The sequence below is a fragment of the Plectropomus leopardus genome, chromosome 4 (assembly GCF_026936395.1).
Source record: "Plectropomus leopardus strain MGB_pleo_1.0 chromosome 4, ASM2693639v1, whole genome shotgun sequence".
Classification (NCBI taxonomy): Eukaryota; Metazoa; Chordata; class Actinopteri; order Perciformes; family Serranidae; genus Plectropomus; species Plectropomus leopardus.
The window spans coordinates 8,131,642-8,146,985 of NC_142179.1; the positions used below are offsets into that span (position 1 = coordinate 8,131,642).

The 15,344-nt window shown below is 41.0% G+C and overlaps 1 protein-coding gene across 1 annotated transcript in view; it reads left to right on the top strand.

The window, feature by feature from the left end:
• Positions 1–882: 882 nt before the first annotated feature.
• rtn4r (reticulon 4 receptor) overlaps positions 883–15,344 on the top strand; it is a 55,229-nt gene continuing 40,767 nt past the window's right edge. The window contains exon 1 of the mRNA XM_042488215.2: positions 883–1,467. Within this exon, the coding sequence (XP_042344149.1) occupies positions 1,446–1,467 (22 nt within the window). The 5' untranslated portion in view covers positions 883–1,445. The remainder of the gene's footprint in view (positions 1,468–15,344) is intronic.

Below are 15,344 nucleotides of genomic sequence, written 5' to 3' on the forward strand. Positions count from 1 at the left end.
ATTCTCTGCAAGGCCATGCTATGCTTGCAGGCACTTTCATTTTCCATTTGAACAGGGAAAATGTCAGCCTGAGTTGAAAATAATAATAATAATAATAATAATAATAATAATAAATATACAAAATGCTAAGTTATTTTGTAAACAATTTCACAATATGAGCAATAAATAAGAATGGGAAAAATTCAAATAAATTAGAAAAATATTTCCTCAACAGTCTGTGGTCCCAGGTAAGTTTGATGATTTAGAATGTTTTTCTGTCTGTCCAGTTAACCAAGCAAAACTGAAATCTTTTTTTTTTTTTCCCCTGCCGGTTTTAACAACTCCGCCTACGACTTCAGAGCAGCCAAATTGTCCAGTCCCCAAGAGGAAGCGCTTGTCCCACCGGCAAGCCAGGCTCTTCGTCTGTCTTTTTTTGGGGTGGTGGGGGTGGTGTTTTCGTATGCATGTGCGTGCCTGGCCGTGGCCGATCCAAATAGATTCGCCTCACGTCACCTTCCTACCCACCACCACCACACCACCCCCCTCTGCACATAAAACATTCATTAGAGCGCAGCCCTGCGCTGCAAGAAATGTCCGTCTGAATAAGTCATTAAGTCTCAGATTCACTCTTGAAATCTTTAAAGTCCGCCAGTTAAGTAAAATAACTTATTTTTCTGATACATTTTATTTGTGGAGTGGATCTATGAATAACTGTTGTGAAACCAGGCAGGAAACACCAAATGGAATAAATGCGTAAAGCCTTGACTGATAAGAAAAATCCACTTTTTTTAATTTAAGATGAATATTTTTTGCAGCGTGATACATCCCCATAAAACATTCATCTCTGAATTCTCTCACTCCCTCTTTCTGCCAAACGCACCTCGCTGCCCCGCCCTCGCTTCCCACCTCCCCGCGGTAAACGCACACTGACGCTCACCAGTGCGGCCGACATCCGTGCGCATCCACCACACTTTTCTCCGTGTACTTGGGAAATATACAGCGGGGAGCAAGTGATCGGACTGGATATGTGCTGCGATTTCTATTAATAAAAACATGGATTCAATACTGATTTTTCGCCTGTGTCGCTGATTTTCCACTTTAACACTTTGAGAGCTCTTCTCCGAAGCTGTTTGCGCGCCCTATATTTTGGGGAGGTGTCGACTGGTTTGTCGAGTCTGCTGATCCCAATTTGGATGTTTATTGCTGACTATTTTTTCCTTAATCCCTCGTCCAAATGACTGAGCTCGGGTGCAGCCGGAGACGTGGCTCCCCACTCGGGAAGACCTACGGCTAAAGTTTGAAGGGTGCAGGGGTGCGTTAGGCTGTCCGTCTCCCCCACCTTGCACTGGATTTGCAATTACCCCATAAATTGCAATAAACAGCGGATATCCTATCTGTCTCCGCGCAGGCTGGGATTCATTCGACTGGGATTTATACAGCTTCTGGATTTCAACCCCATCTAAATCATGAAGACCGTTATTATCGATGGTGAGTACGCATTAGACGATAGGACGTCTTCTTAAAGTTTTCACATAAAGCAGACAGGAGGATCCTGCTCGGTTACTGCGCAGTGATAAAATCCACATCGGTCGCTTGTCTGTGGAGACAAGCACAGATAAATCAGAAGTCCTAATTGGAGTTTACTCTGCTGTCTCCTCCGGGGTTAGGTTAAACTGGTACATGACTGATAATGTGCGCAAAATCACATCTAATCTGCACAGTAACACATTATGCTCTTGTCTGTTGGTGCGTAAAAGAAGCAAGCTACAGTATCAGTTATGGATATTGCGGCTGTAAACGACCTTGACTCAGTGGCTCTTAATTGAGTCATAATTCAAAACAGATTTTGTGCTTTTTTCCGCTCTTTTGCATGCGTGCGTGTGTGAGTGCGCAAGAGAGCGTGCGCGCGAGTGAGTGAGAGGCAGTGTAGTGTTTGTGGTGGTCAATATGCTCCGCATGATATCGCAACTTAACCCGGGCATCCGATCAGCCCGTCTGGCCGCTGTGGGCTGAGCTTTTGATGAAATCTGCAGATGGTCCGCTTGGCGGCCCAATAATACCGCTTTTCTCTCCAGCTCCTTGGCTTATAATTGGTGTTTTTGAGGCATCGTCCCACTCAGGGTGCCGCCAAAAAGACAGGAAATTGGGGCCTTGTAGCTTTTACCGACTGGACGTGGAGCTATTCTAATGAGGACAGAAAATGCTCCCTCATTCCCGCCGGAAATGGCTAAGAATTTCAGTTCTTGGCAGAAGCATGCTGTAGGCTGTGTGTGTGTGCGTGTGTGTGTGTGTGTGTGTGTATTTGTGCGCAGATAGGTAGAAGAAGGGAGGGAGGAGGAGGAGGGGGAGAAGGGGGAAGCACCTGGCATGTCAGTGCGTGTGTTCCCTGCACGCCTGAATGTACCCGTGCCTGTGTTGTGTAAATATGTTTAATGCAGTGCGCAGAGAATAACACCAGCGTGGCGTGCAATGTTCGAAAAGCAGCACCACGATGAGATAAGTGCATGTATGCAACATCCAATTTGTTCCATCAAGAGCTGCTGGAAAACCCTCATCTCCACCCTGCCCCACCCCTGCACACACACACACACACACGCACACACAGGGGCGCTTATGCAACACGCTGTACACTCTCTTCCTCACGTTGTTCATTACTTGGCTAAAACTGCAGGATTACGGTAAGAAAGCCGCAGATTATTGTGGGCCTGCAGAGTAACTTTGCATTTCACAACTAGCAGAATCAAAGGGGCACGTCTACTTGTGCATTCTCTTTGATATGTCACAGGGTGATGCAAATTCAAGTGTACAACCCCCTTCATTGGCACAGAATGGCTCTGGGTCCCACAGACCCTTCAGGCAGGTTTTCATCATCTGACTGCTGGTGTGATTTAGCACCAGGGTTCTGACATACACCTATGTCTGATTTTTAATTTTTTTTTTTTTTACGTCTGCAATTATAATTGGTATCCATCTGTCAAGGCTTGTGATTTGGCTGAGAAAATATGGCCTGTCGTGTCTTGTGTTAAAAGCGTCGGAGTGAGTAGGGACTTTAATTTACACTCTTTTTCACCCAGTCAGCATATGATCAAATGACTCTGTGGGAAAACTGTTGCTCGGGGGTGCCATTGCTCCCTGTCTACTGCCAAGCAAAGCCAATAAAGCCCAAATGAATGGATAAAACCATTATGGTGGAACCGAAAGCTTTCTCTTCGGGAGTTTTAAACCACTACACAATGAGGGCATTTTTTTCCCCAATTAGTTAACTTTGTTATTGTTTTGGACATGGCTTGCCAAAAAACTCTGGCCTATTTTTAAAAAAATAGGCCACAAGATGAAGCATCTGTGTTGGCGCGATAATACAACGTATCAAGCTGTAAAGAAAAGGATGGCAAAAAAAAAAGAAAAAATAATAACAATAGCTGATTTGCATAGAGGCATTAGGTGAGATCAAACATTCAGTCATAAAGTGACAGAGACATGGCATCTTCCGCATCCTGAAAGGGAACGTGAAATTGATCCATCTTTGTGTTTGTATGGGTGTGTGTATGAGCACAGAGGGAGGGCTGGGAAGAATAATGTGTGTGTGGGTGTAGTGTTCTATGAGTGCATGGGGAGGTGTGAGGAAGGGAGAGGCAGAAAGGAAGAGAGGATGCATGTGAAATTAAGAAGTGTGAAGGTTGTACGACTTATCATGTGTGCCACCGTGCATTTTCAAGTTATTTTTCATCATCTGTCAGTGTGCCATCTCTATGGATGTTAGCAAAAGCAAGAGAAAAAAGAGAATTAGCAACTCTGCATTTTTTTTCAGTTTGGAATGTGTTACTTGTTTTGGAGTTTCTCTTATTCTCCTAATTGGCCAAGGACGCCAATAAAAAGCACAACTCTTCTCTTGAGGCATTCAAGGGGAACTACGTATGCAGGACTTTTAAGTCCCCACGGTACAGAAATGACTACGATATATCCGTAGCTGGAAAGGTTGTTGATCAATACAACTGACTCATTGATTACTCTGCCAGGTCCTGAGATTTCTGGCTTTCATTTCTGGCTTTTTTTTTTTTTTTTGGCCTGAATTTTCAAGACACTCCCAGTCTCCCCGGTCTCATTTATTCACTTTTCCCAACTCTTTAACAATTGAGGACGCTGCTATGAGCTAATACCTTTCAGCTATGAAGACTAATAAGCCTCATTACCTGATGCAGAAACCTGAGCAGCTCCAAGAAGTGGAGATAATAAGTTCTGCTAATGTTGTTGCAATTCCTTCTGGTCACCAATAGAGGTCGATAAAGGTCACAGAATGCCTATTGTCCTTCTGTGAGGAAATTTTGGGGGTCAATGGGAGTCAATATGAGTGCAACATGTGGTTTGGTGGCAACTAAGACCGAACCACACCGAGGGAGGTAAACAGAAGGTTTGGCTTGGTGTTCTTTCACAAAACATATCAGCATTGTTGTCTGTATTGGCAGTAGATCCAGCAGACAATGAGTGTAAATACAGAGGGCAGTTTGAGGATAATTGGCTCCAGTGCAGTCCAATGCAGACATCCAGCCTTTGTTCCACCTGTCTTTGTCTTATCTGCACAACACTTTTTTTCCAGCTTTATCACAACAGAATCTCTTTGTTTGCCAATACCATTCCCATCCACTGATGTACCTGCACACCCAGATTCATAATTAAAGTCTCCTAGCAACAGAGTCATAATTGTTTGATAATAGTATCTAAAACTTACCAAAAAGAGATTTAATCCATCTAAATATGTCCAAAATTGAATTGTTCTCCTCATGCATGGGCGGATTATGAGACAATGGGGCCCTAGGCACAGATATGCAAAACCCACCACCTCTGCTACTTATGAGCAAGACACACAGGCAAAACCACCACAAAGTCTCCTTTTTGTTGTTCTGCCTTGCTCTGTAGTTGTTATGCATCTTTTTGTGTCTATTTGGTAATTTTGTGTCTCTTCATAGTCATTTTTTGTGTTTAACTTCTCTCTGAGATAATTTTGTGTACTCTTTGGTTGTTTAGTGTCTCTTTGTGCTTGATTTGCCCTTGTCATCTATTTGTGTCTCTTTGTGGTTGTTTTGTGTCTGAGATAATTTTGTGTCTTCTATTGGGCGATTGTGTCTCTTTGTGGTGTTTTTGCCCCTTTTTGACATTATTTTGTGTCTCGTTGCAGGTCCTTTGCATCTCATGGTCGGTTTGTGTCTGTTTGTGATCCCGTGAGCCATTGTATTCATATTTCTTATCGATTGCTCTGTGTCTAAAGGATGAAGATGTCAATATTTTGAGCTACATAGTCTTGGTGGTATTAATGCCTCAGTTACAGTGACAGACTGCAGCAGGCTATCTTAGAGTGGATCTGTTATGTTCACTGCATCCTGATGAGCACACTCCTTCAGGGGCTTCTTTTAATTGGCCGCGCCCTTCAAGTAGCACTGCATTTGTTTATACAATACATGCACACACACACAAACACACACGCAGATTTCCCACTGATACACATACACACACACACACAGGCATGCTGGCCTTAGATATCCTTGGAACTATCCGCTCTAGGTTATCCCAGCCTCCCAGCCCTTCACTGCTAATCAGCAAGACAGAGGAACTAAGTGGATAAACGAGTGAAATTCTATTTGTTTATACAGAGGAAGCTAAGGGGCGAAATAATACAGAAAGCAGTGGAAATGGAATACACTATTCCCCCAGATTACCAGCCCTTAATCCTCTCTGTGGGTTATTATTCTTCTGTCAGAATATTTGGGGGGGACAATGAGCATAAAACTGTAGATGCTAGCCCTCTACTCCTTGCATTACTCTCCTCAAAGAAAACAAATGAAAAAAAAGAAATATGTGATGGCTTTTGTCTTGAGGAGGGTTTGTGAGAAGAGGGAGGACGACAAGAATTAGTGTTATGCAACTTTAGGGTGGTGAGGCGGATGGAACCTTTATGGAAGGATTTATTTGTGTCATTTCTTACAAAAATCCACTCTGACACTGTATCATAATCCTTTAAAGGTGCCTATGCATGACCAAGCAGATCAAAACCCCCGTGTGCCTAAGCCTAACCCTTAAATAACAGGAAAGTGAAATGTGTGCAGATGTAGTTGCATCAGAGTTGCGTTCACACCAAAGTCGTGACACGTGCTGACCCGTCTCAACCAGCAAGCAACATGAAAGCCCCTCCACAGGGAAGCAAATATGCATCTGCTGATTCCTTTAACACGGCAATAACATTATACAGCTGCAGCACATAGATGCACAAACAGAGCTGGCTAATTTGTTGAACACGTTGCCCATCTCACTCCACTGCACAGTGTCATCTTTCAATCTGGGGTTTCGCATTTGTCCTTGGAACACGCCGTGCCCACTTTTCTGCGTGTATCCATGAAAGTTGCATGGTCGTTGTAATCCCACTGCAGATGCGAAAGTGTGCACCGAGCTGCCTGAACGCCGGTGACGCTGATTATACCACAATGGGGAGGCTGACTGATGGCCTAGTAAATTGTTAATTAGACAGAGCAGAAGCCGCTCTTAAATTAGACGCATGAATGGAGCCGTTGTCAGCCTTATACGTCAACCCTGCTCCGCTCTTCTTTCTGCAAGCTGCAGTGCCACTCAGATAGATAAAGTGGCTGGCTGATCCAAGATGTGAGCACAAGTACAATGTCATTGATCACACATTGATCACACATTGATCTACCAACACACATACCAGACAGATAGATAGATAGATACATCAATATATAGACAGATATTGTAAGTTAATTGTGTAATAATTTGCTGTTGATAGCTCAACACCTAATAAACTGGTATTAAAAGAAAAACAAAAAACAATATCCATTGACTCAGTGAGCTTTATCGTGGCATTTCAGTTTCTGCTCGTTAGTTGCATACAGTCTTTTTCAAAATAAACATTGGTAAAACACCCCTTATCTATATTTATTTCCTTGTGAAACAGAAGAACATGGTTAGGTTTAGAACAAAAAAAATATGAAATGGCTCAACATTCATACAGAAGAGAGCACTCCTGGGTGAAAGTCCAGGGTTTGTTGGACCCATTCACTGCTCCTCCCAACCACCCAATAAAGACTTTCCGGCTCCTTATATTACATCGTTACTGGCAGCATTTCAAACTGATGCCCTCTGGTGACATATTGTACCACCACAACAGTTGCCGTCCCACCAACTGATGCCGCCCAGTGGCATATCATAAGAACAGAGAGGTGCCGTTTGGCCGATGGGTGCTGTATCATACGGCTGTAAAAGGTGGCTTTTGACGCTGGTGTCTTATGGCACACTTCATACTACATTATTTATTCTTATTGTGTGTATTTAACCATTAGTACCTTGTCTTTACTTGGCAACTTTTTAAACATTTTTGAATAAATAATTTACTAATGTGTATTTTGCACCACAAGGAGTTTGCAGTTTCATTGTATGGTTCATATGATGACAAATAAAGTTATTTTGCTTCATAGAAATCACTGACCAAGCAGCGGTATTTGACAACATGGGAATGAGAACGCATTAAAAGACCGGCATGCGTAACCGGTTAAAAATATTCTTTGTGGTTCAGCCAATTAATGGTTGACTTCCCTAAGAGATAGATGCCGCTAAAGGAAGCTGTTGAGAAGAAGGATATCTTTTTTTATTCACACCTGAAACTGCTGATTTCATTTGGTTTGAATAGAAGTGTTGAGTATCATTGCTGACACAGAATATAAAAAAGTGACAACTTGTTATAGAAAAAAGGCATAAAAGTTGTCATATTTAAAGCTAGAGAATCAAACAACAATGAATACAGAAATATCAGAAACGGTGTCTCCTGCCTTATCTGTCAAACCCTGACAGATAAGCACAAAACGAAATATTTTAACAACGTAAAGCAAGATTGTCTGGGCAATGGATAGAATGTGTGTATTACAAAAACTGATGATAGCAAAGAGGCAGGTCCATCAATACTTGGCTGCAGTAAACAGGGAGGACATTTTGATATAATTACCCACATTTTGCTGACATATGACCTGATCTGAAGTCTGCACTCATGCAGTATCGGCTGCTGCGCTTTTAACAGCCGGACTGCCAAATGTTCAGCTGAATATTTTAGAGGGACAATATCCTAAAGAAGAACCTTTTTTTTTTTTACCCCCATGGATATATAAATATTCTCTGGTATTTTTAGCCGCATTGATCTCATTAGCGTTCGTGACGTGAAATGGACTCCCTTCCAATGCTTGTGATCATCCTTTGTGAGTCTGCCTGTTGTTGTGATTAGCATGCAAACTCGACAGATGGGAGTTGGTGTTTTGATGCTGCGTCTTACTCAATCCCTGGCATCCTATCGTTGAGGCGCTTCAGCCAAGGGGGGTCACCTTTTTTCTACTGTATGCATTATTGGATCATATTCTTCTAATTATTTATCTTCATTCAAGGCAAAGTTCTAAAAGACTGCTTCAGAAAGACTGTGACTTGCATAAATAGCTGCATATATGGTTGTTTTTTTATGTGAAGGACAAATACTGTAAGCTGAATTTACAGACTGCATATTTCAGCAAGCTTTCAAAGGGTAGTTAGACAGCGTGGGGTGAAAGAAAAAAGCACCTTGAGATCACGGCGCACACTTAATGACAGAGAGGGCGGCGTATTCAGACAGCCAGGCTAGACAAACCATAAATTAGATAGTGTATCTATCTGTGGCATCAGAACAACACACTGAAAGAAAGTCATAACTTCTTACATCCTAAAATCTAATTTTCATGAAACAAGTTCATTAAAGACTTCCAATGTGACCCATTTTTTTCCAACATAAATTATATTGTGTCAAGCTTTTTCTATAAGCAACTGTATTTTTTTTAATTGTTTTGCAGCATTTGAGATTTCCAACCTTGTTTCAAGAAAGTGATGCTCATTGTTATTAATTTCCTTTGAATTCTAGTTGAAATGTTATTCCAAGAGTATCTAGCTTCTGTATTATTTTCAAGTGAGACAGGATAGGCAGGTGGGAGATAATGTTGGGAGAAATTTGAATTGATTGTTGAAAGGTGTGCTTGTCATAACAGTGAGGTTACAGATAGGATAACACTAGAATCAGCCAGGGAGAGAGAAGACAAAGTCCATGTTATGCAACATGTAATGTTAGTTGCTCAAGCTGTCCAGTCTAAAATGCCTTTTGCATCCTCTTGAGCTTTCACAGATACCACTTTTCTCATAGTTAATAAATGCTACACAGTGGGCCCATATCCACAGTATTTGGGGTAACAAAGACTCACTGACAAAACCTACTGTTGTGAGCTGACTAACTTAGTCTTAGCCCTATGTGGCTAGAGGTTACAGATTGATTGATGAATGGATGTCATGTGTTATGCTTCAGATGAGAATGAGAACCCAAATGCAGAACAATAGACAGACAAAAGGCTTGAAGAAAAAGTGAGCTGTAAGGCTCGTAAAAACAGGTAAGGAGCAAAACTAAATGTACAAAAGGAAAGAAAAGCCAAAACCACAAAGACACAGGTATATATAGACAGGAAACTAATCACAAGAACAAGACACAGCTGAAGAAGGTGGAGATCGGCAAAATGAGGCAAACGCTAACAACAAGGGAGTGGCAGGGAACACTAGGGTGAAGCAAATAAGACTAAAAAAGAACAGGTGTGCAGGGAAGACTCTGGGATCAGGGAGGGGCAAACGAGTCTAATTTAAGACAGGTGTGACAGAAAAAAGGCAGGAAACAGACAAAGGAAGGAAGTAACACAAGACATGATACATGAAGACCTTAACTTTCAAAGTAAAATAGGATATAAACTAAACAAATGAATACATGAAACAAGAAAAAACACAACGCTATAAACATAAACCCAGGATCATGACAACATGGTAATCTTGGTTAAATCGGTTGGTACTAGTTTTCGGAAGTGTACATCATATTTTGCTCTTCAGAAGAAAATATTTTTGGATTTTGATATCAGAATACCAAAAATTAATTTCTAATTTATATATTTTTTGGCATATATTGTTAAATAAGTACACAATATGTCTGGGGGTGTGATCTAAAAGGTTTTAAAAGGCATTCAGTCGTGGTTGGTTAGGTGACACTCATGGTTACCATGGCTTGGGCAGTGTAATGGTATTATGTTATACTATGGTTTTCCAAAATACAGACAGTGTTTAATTTCAGGTAGGTAGGAAAGTATGATAAAATGAATACTCCCTAAGCCGATGGTAACAGAAAATGTGTTCTAACAGGCTACTACAGAAAACATTGAACAGAATACAACAATAAGTATGATAGAAGAGCAACAGATGTTTTAAGAAATTATGTTTGTACACAACTAATTTCAAACTGCAAATACATTTTTGAAGGAATGTTCAGAAAATTGCATTTATTTTAACATAATGAGAAAATGTTGTTAATTAAGGTACCTAATTAAGTAGCAAAATTGTTGATAATGAATGTATCAGCAAAGTGTGGTTCTGCTAAAATAGGGAATTTTGCAATACAGTATCCACCTGTAATGACTACAGCATTTTTTTTTCATAACCTTTTTCAGTAGCATGTACCAAACAAACCAACACAACCAAAATCACAGCCTTTACCAACCTCAACTAAAGTGATTTTGTTGCTTAAACATAACTACAGAAAGGAGTCTGGACACAAACTCTGGACGCTGGTTTCACAGTACTGCACTTTGTATGTCCACTGAATCCCTGCGAATCCAGTGTGGTACATAAATGTAGTGTTTCATTAACTCAAATACACATCTCTGAATCCCGGCAACATTGCACTCTTACCAAAACATAATTCTAAAAACAGTGTAGTAATATACAAACATGATTTGAAGGTTTATAAGGTTTGTTTATAGTGCAGCCGAAAGTTTAAATTGCGACCATGATCTCTTTTTCAGCAAGTAAGGCACAATAAAGTTCATTAACTTGCTGAGACTTTGGAGATGTAAAGCCAGTCCCATGCAGCAAAATTCACAAAAAAATAGCCATTGGCTTGTTTTTGAGATGCATTTTTGCAAACAATGTTAGTCAGTGCTAACTTCTATAACAAACAGATTTTCTGTTTGTCACAGAACGAAGAATGGTGGCTTCGCAATAAACATCTTCAGTGTGAAGCTGCAGTAAATGGTTTTCTGTTTGCATTAGTTGTAGATAAATAAAGCTCTAACATGCTATAAAGAAATTGAACAGTAAACTGCGAGGCTGTCACCAATAAGATAAAATTTCTCTGGATTACATGCGTGCCTCGTTTCAAAGGAATTCGGTGATTTCCTCGTCATGCTCAGGTAGGCATGAGGGAATCACATCCTTGCATGGTAATAGAGGGCCCTGTCACTACTAATAAACTTTTATGCAGAGAGATAATTACTGAATGTATTTTGGAGCAAGTAGAGTTACACAAGTTCTTTGGGCAGAGGCCTGACCTAGAAGTAAGTCTGATTTTTTTTTTCTTGTTTCGGATATAATTTGATTCAAAATGAATTGTTACAATGGATGTTTTATAGATAGATAGATAGATAGATAGATAGAGAACTGAACTTTGCATTGTTCCATACTTTTATTTAAATTTGAAATAGAAGAAAGCCTTTCAGAAACTCAGTGTAAGATTGTGCTTTCATACAATCACACTGCAATACATTCACAACAGCAATGTGTCTCCCTGTGAGCCTGGTAGGTAGTTCACAGCTGAAATATGTATGGGGAGCCCTTCAAAGGAAATAGGTCATCACTCCTCTTGCTCAGGGGAAATTGATCTGTTATAGATGTGAAAGCTCATTCCGTAGGTGCTAATCATATATAATATATACCTGTTCTGGTGGCTTTACACAAGAATTCCACAAATTATAGGTGGCAGATGTAACTTTCTTTCATACACAAATCAATGCCCTCAATGGCAGGTGGGAGTAAAAGGATTTGTTGAGCAGGAAATGCATAATCCTGCAACGGCTGCAGGAGTAAAGTAAGACTTTCCAAACATACTCACAAGCATAAAAGTGGAATCAATGAAGATCCCACTCATTTGCTACGATATGAGTGCCCTATAACCTTAACTTTGAAAGAACAACCCTATTGTTTATCTGAATGTAATTGGACAGGGCAGCCCTCGCAAAGCAAAATACAGTGTAAAAAGACGGTAACTCCCTCCAAGCTAAGATGTAACGTCTGTGTTCAGGGATGTTCATTTGAATCAGGTTTCGCTCTCAGTCATCTCAGGGGCCCAAAGTAGGTCATTCTTATTAGAATGCAAATCTGACAAGTGCGCTTCATCGTTACTCTCCTTTTGTCCCAGTGGATTTTGTGCCGAATACATATTTCGTCCAGTTCTTTGCAATCCTTCCTTTACTCTCACTTTCTGCTACCCCCCTCTACACTGTGTTGGTCATTCTTCTCTCTTTAATTATATTACTGTCTCACCCACATACACACTGTCGCTCATCTTTCTGTCTTCACTCTCAGGTGTAAATGCTGATTATCTTGTGTAGATATCAGGCCACAGCAAATTAAATGTGACCGCAGCTAGCCTGCCAGGACGTCCATTATAATGATATCTGTAATCTGCTGGGCTCAGGGGAAGCAGTGGGGAGGGGTGGGAAGATAGAGGGATGATGATGGAGGGGGATTCAGTATGTATCTGGTGGCTGGCATTGGATAGTGGACATGGATTTTCCTCCTCTGATGAGGTTCGTGTGGACTGCAGGACCATATGTCATCCATGGGTTTAAGTCCGATGAACCAGAGCACCATCAAAGGCTGAAGCGACATCCAAAGCTGAGGTCATGAACCATTGTATACAGTATGTTGTGTTAGTGGAAAGCTGTTTTTTCTTTCTCTCTTGTTCTAGCCTTTTTTCTTTTTCCATTACAACTCTTGAAATACGAAGCAATGCTTGCTGGCTGAGTTTCAGAAATGTTGGTTTGACATCTTTACAGCCTGAGCACTGACCAATGCGCAGACCTAAGAACCTTTTTAAACCAAAGGAATCATTATTGTGAGAAATAAATGCCATTTTGAGGGGCTAAAAGGTGCTTGAAAACTCATACTTTGCACATGCATCAGTACTACTGAAAAAAAATTATATTTTACTTGTTTTTGTGACAAAATTGCTCTATAGCACCTCCTACAAAGCTTAAAAGAAGTAGTCCCCATGGTACGTGTCACTTAGATGTATGAAAATTGTGAGCCACATGTAGCATTCCAAGACTTAAAAAGGCACTTGTAGGTAAAACCTAAACTCAACAGGAAGTCAGCCATTATGAGTGAACAATTTTAATGTGAAGTGATTTGTATCTTGACCGTACATGGTCCAATCTGCTGCAAACTTAACATTTTCCTGCCTTGAGGACATCTACTTCCAGCAGACCAACTCCTCCTACAGATTTCACCCGATCGACTACAGATTTTGTCTGTGTAATCTAAGGATTTTGTAGTTTCTAAATGCTTCAGTTTTTGTTGAACTGTGTGGCTGTAGCGACCTGTCATATTACCATGTTTATCCACAAAACAGGAAGGGGTTTGTAACCTCACTGTAAACGGTCCCCTATACACTTTGGTGTACAAAGTATAAAAGCACATTCACCAGATTCATCTCAGATTGGTTTTGAAAAGCTTTAAGACCTTGATGACATTTATTGTGAAGGCATTTAATTTTCATCAAACAGTGTTACAACTGTTGTAACTTGACTTTACATAGCTCTGTCTGCTCCAAATTTCAAATGCTACATAGGAGTCCAGGACAGAAGACACTGACAAATTCAAATTGAGTAATTGTTGTAGGGCCACCCACTGACAATAGGAAGTCAGCCTTATATGACAAAGATCAAGTCATTCATGAAATTCACACAATGTGATCTACTCTGCGATATACAGCAGCATATTGCATAACTAGTTTGTGTTTTTTTCATACCTCACAGTGACACACAGAGAGTGGTACACGTTTGCAATCCAATATTTTCAGGAGCATGCATTCCATGCAACATCTAAGTCATGCTGTGCACCAAGTATCTAACAGTTGCAAAAACAGTCAACTGGTGTACCTTCAGCACCCCTGATGAGTGGGTAAGTGTGAGGGCTACTACAATGCTGCTTGAAGCTTTCATTATCCTTGTAATTCCCTTGTTAAGTATTAGTTTCGGGGGGTATGATGATCTTCATCTGATCACAATATGGTAGCAATCAGTGATTATGATAACTACCTGTTTTTTGTGTGTAAAATTGCAAAACATATCGATTTTCCCCAAGAGAGGTCTACAGTGGGTGTCAGGAAAAACAAATATTGATGCTTTTTCTTTCTTCATATGTTATCAGTCAGCGTTTAGATCCTGCAGTGCAACATTTTGACACGACTCTCAAGGCATTAGAGCGGGCGGGAGACCTGCATGGGAAAAAAAACAAAAAACGTTCCAGTGAAATCCCTTTGACATCTGGGATCGGGGTGCACAAAGGAAAGATTGATCTGATGAGCGAGAAGATTGTTTTGGGGATATGTCGCTGTTGCGGGCGTGTCAGCATGGTTCCGTTTCCAAAAACCTCTAATCAGAAATGGTGCTTGTTTTCACATGCCTGTCCGTGTTCCCAGCAAAGCCGATCATCACAGCAATTATTCCAGTGAGGGAGATGAGCACTGCCAACACTCCATCTCTGAGCTGTAAACAAATTATGCTGAGGGGTCTTGATGATGTCTGTGTGAGGAACGAAATAATCTGAAACCGACGCTGATGGTCCCGCTGTGCCTTCTTGGGTCCTCAGCCAGCAGACACTCATGGGGGTGAAGCTGTGCCGCCACTGGAAGGAAGCTGGCTGTTACAGTAGTGCGTTCCAGATGTGTACGGTATCTATGAGGCAGTCTTTGTTATTTTTTTTTGTCTTCCCAAGCTGTATTTACTTGTTTTGCATCTCTCATCAAAAACACAGACCCCGCTCCACTTGTTTGGATAATGAGTTTTGACAGATCCAGCTTTTTCTCTGTTAGCATAAATCAAAGCCCGAAATCTCCACCTGGCACTTTCAAGAAGTAATTGATGAAGATACAACTGCCATATGCACCCTTAAACGTAATATAATTCAACTAGATGCCATTAAGTCAGAGGAGGTTAATTTTACTGACATGATTTTCTAATTAGTCAAACGACTGTTGGCTTGTGTTTTGATCTATTGCATGTTCGAGCTCTTTTGTCTTGTGGAAATTTCTGGTGGTTTTCAATAAATCTTTCAGTGGTTTTGCCGTGGGTAATTGACAGGTTATGTTTTCTCCCCCTCCATCGCTCCCTTGGAAGGCATTAGCATATTGAGTTTCGTGCCCGACTGTGAAGCGATTCCCACCATGCCTTTAAAAGGCATCGCATGAATAGGCGGCACATTACACC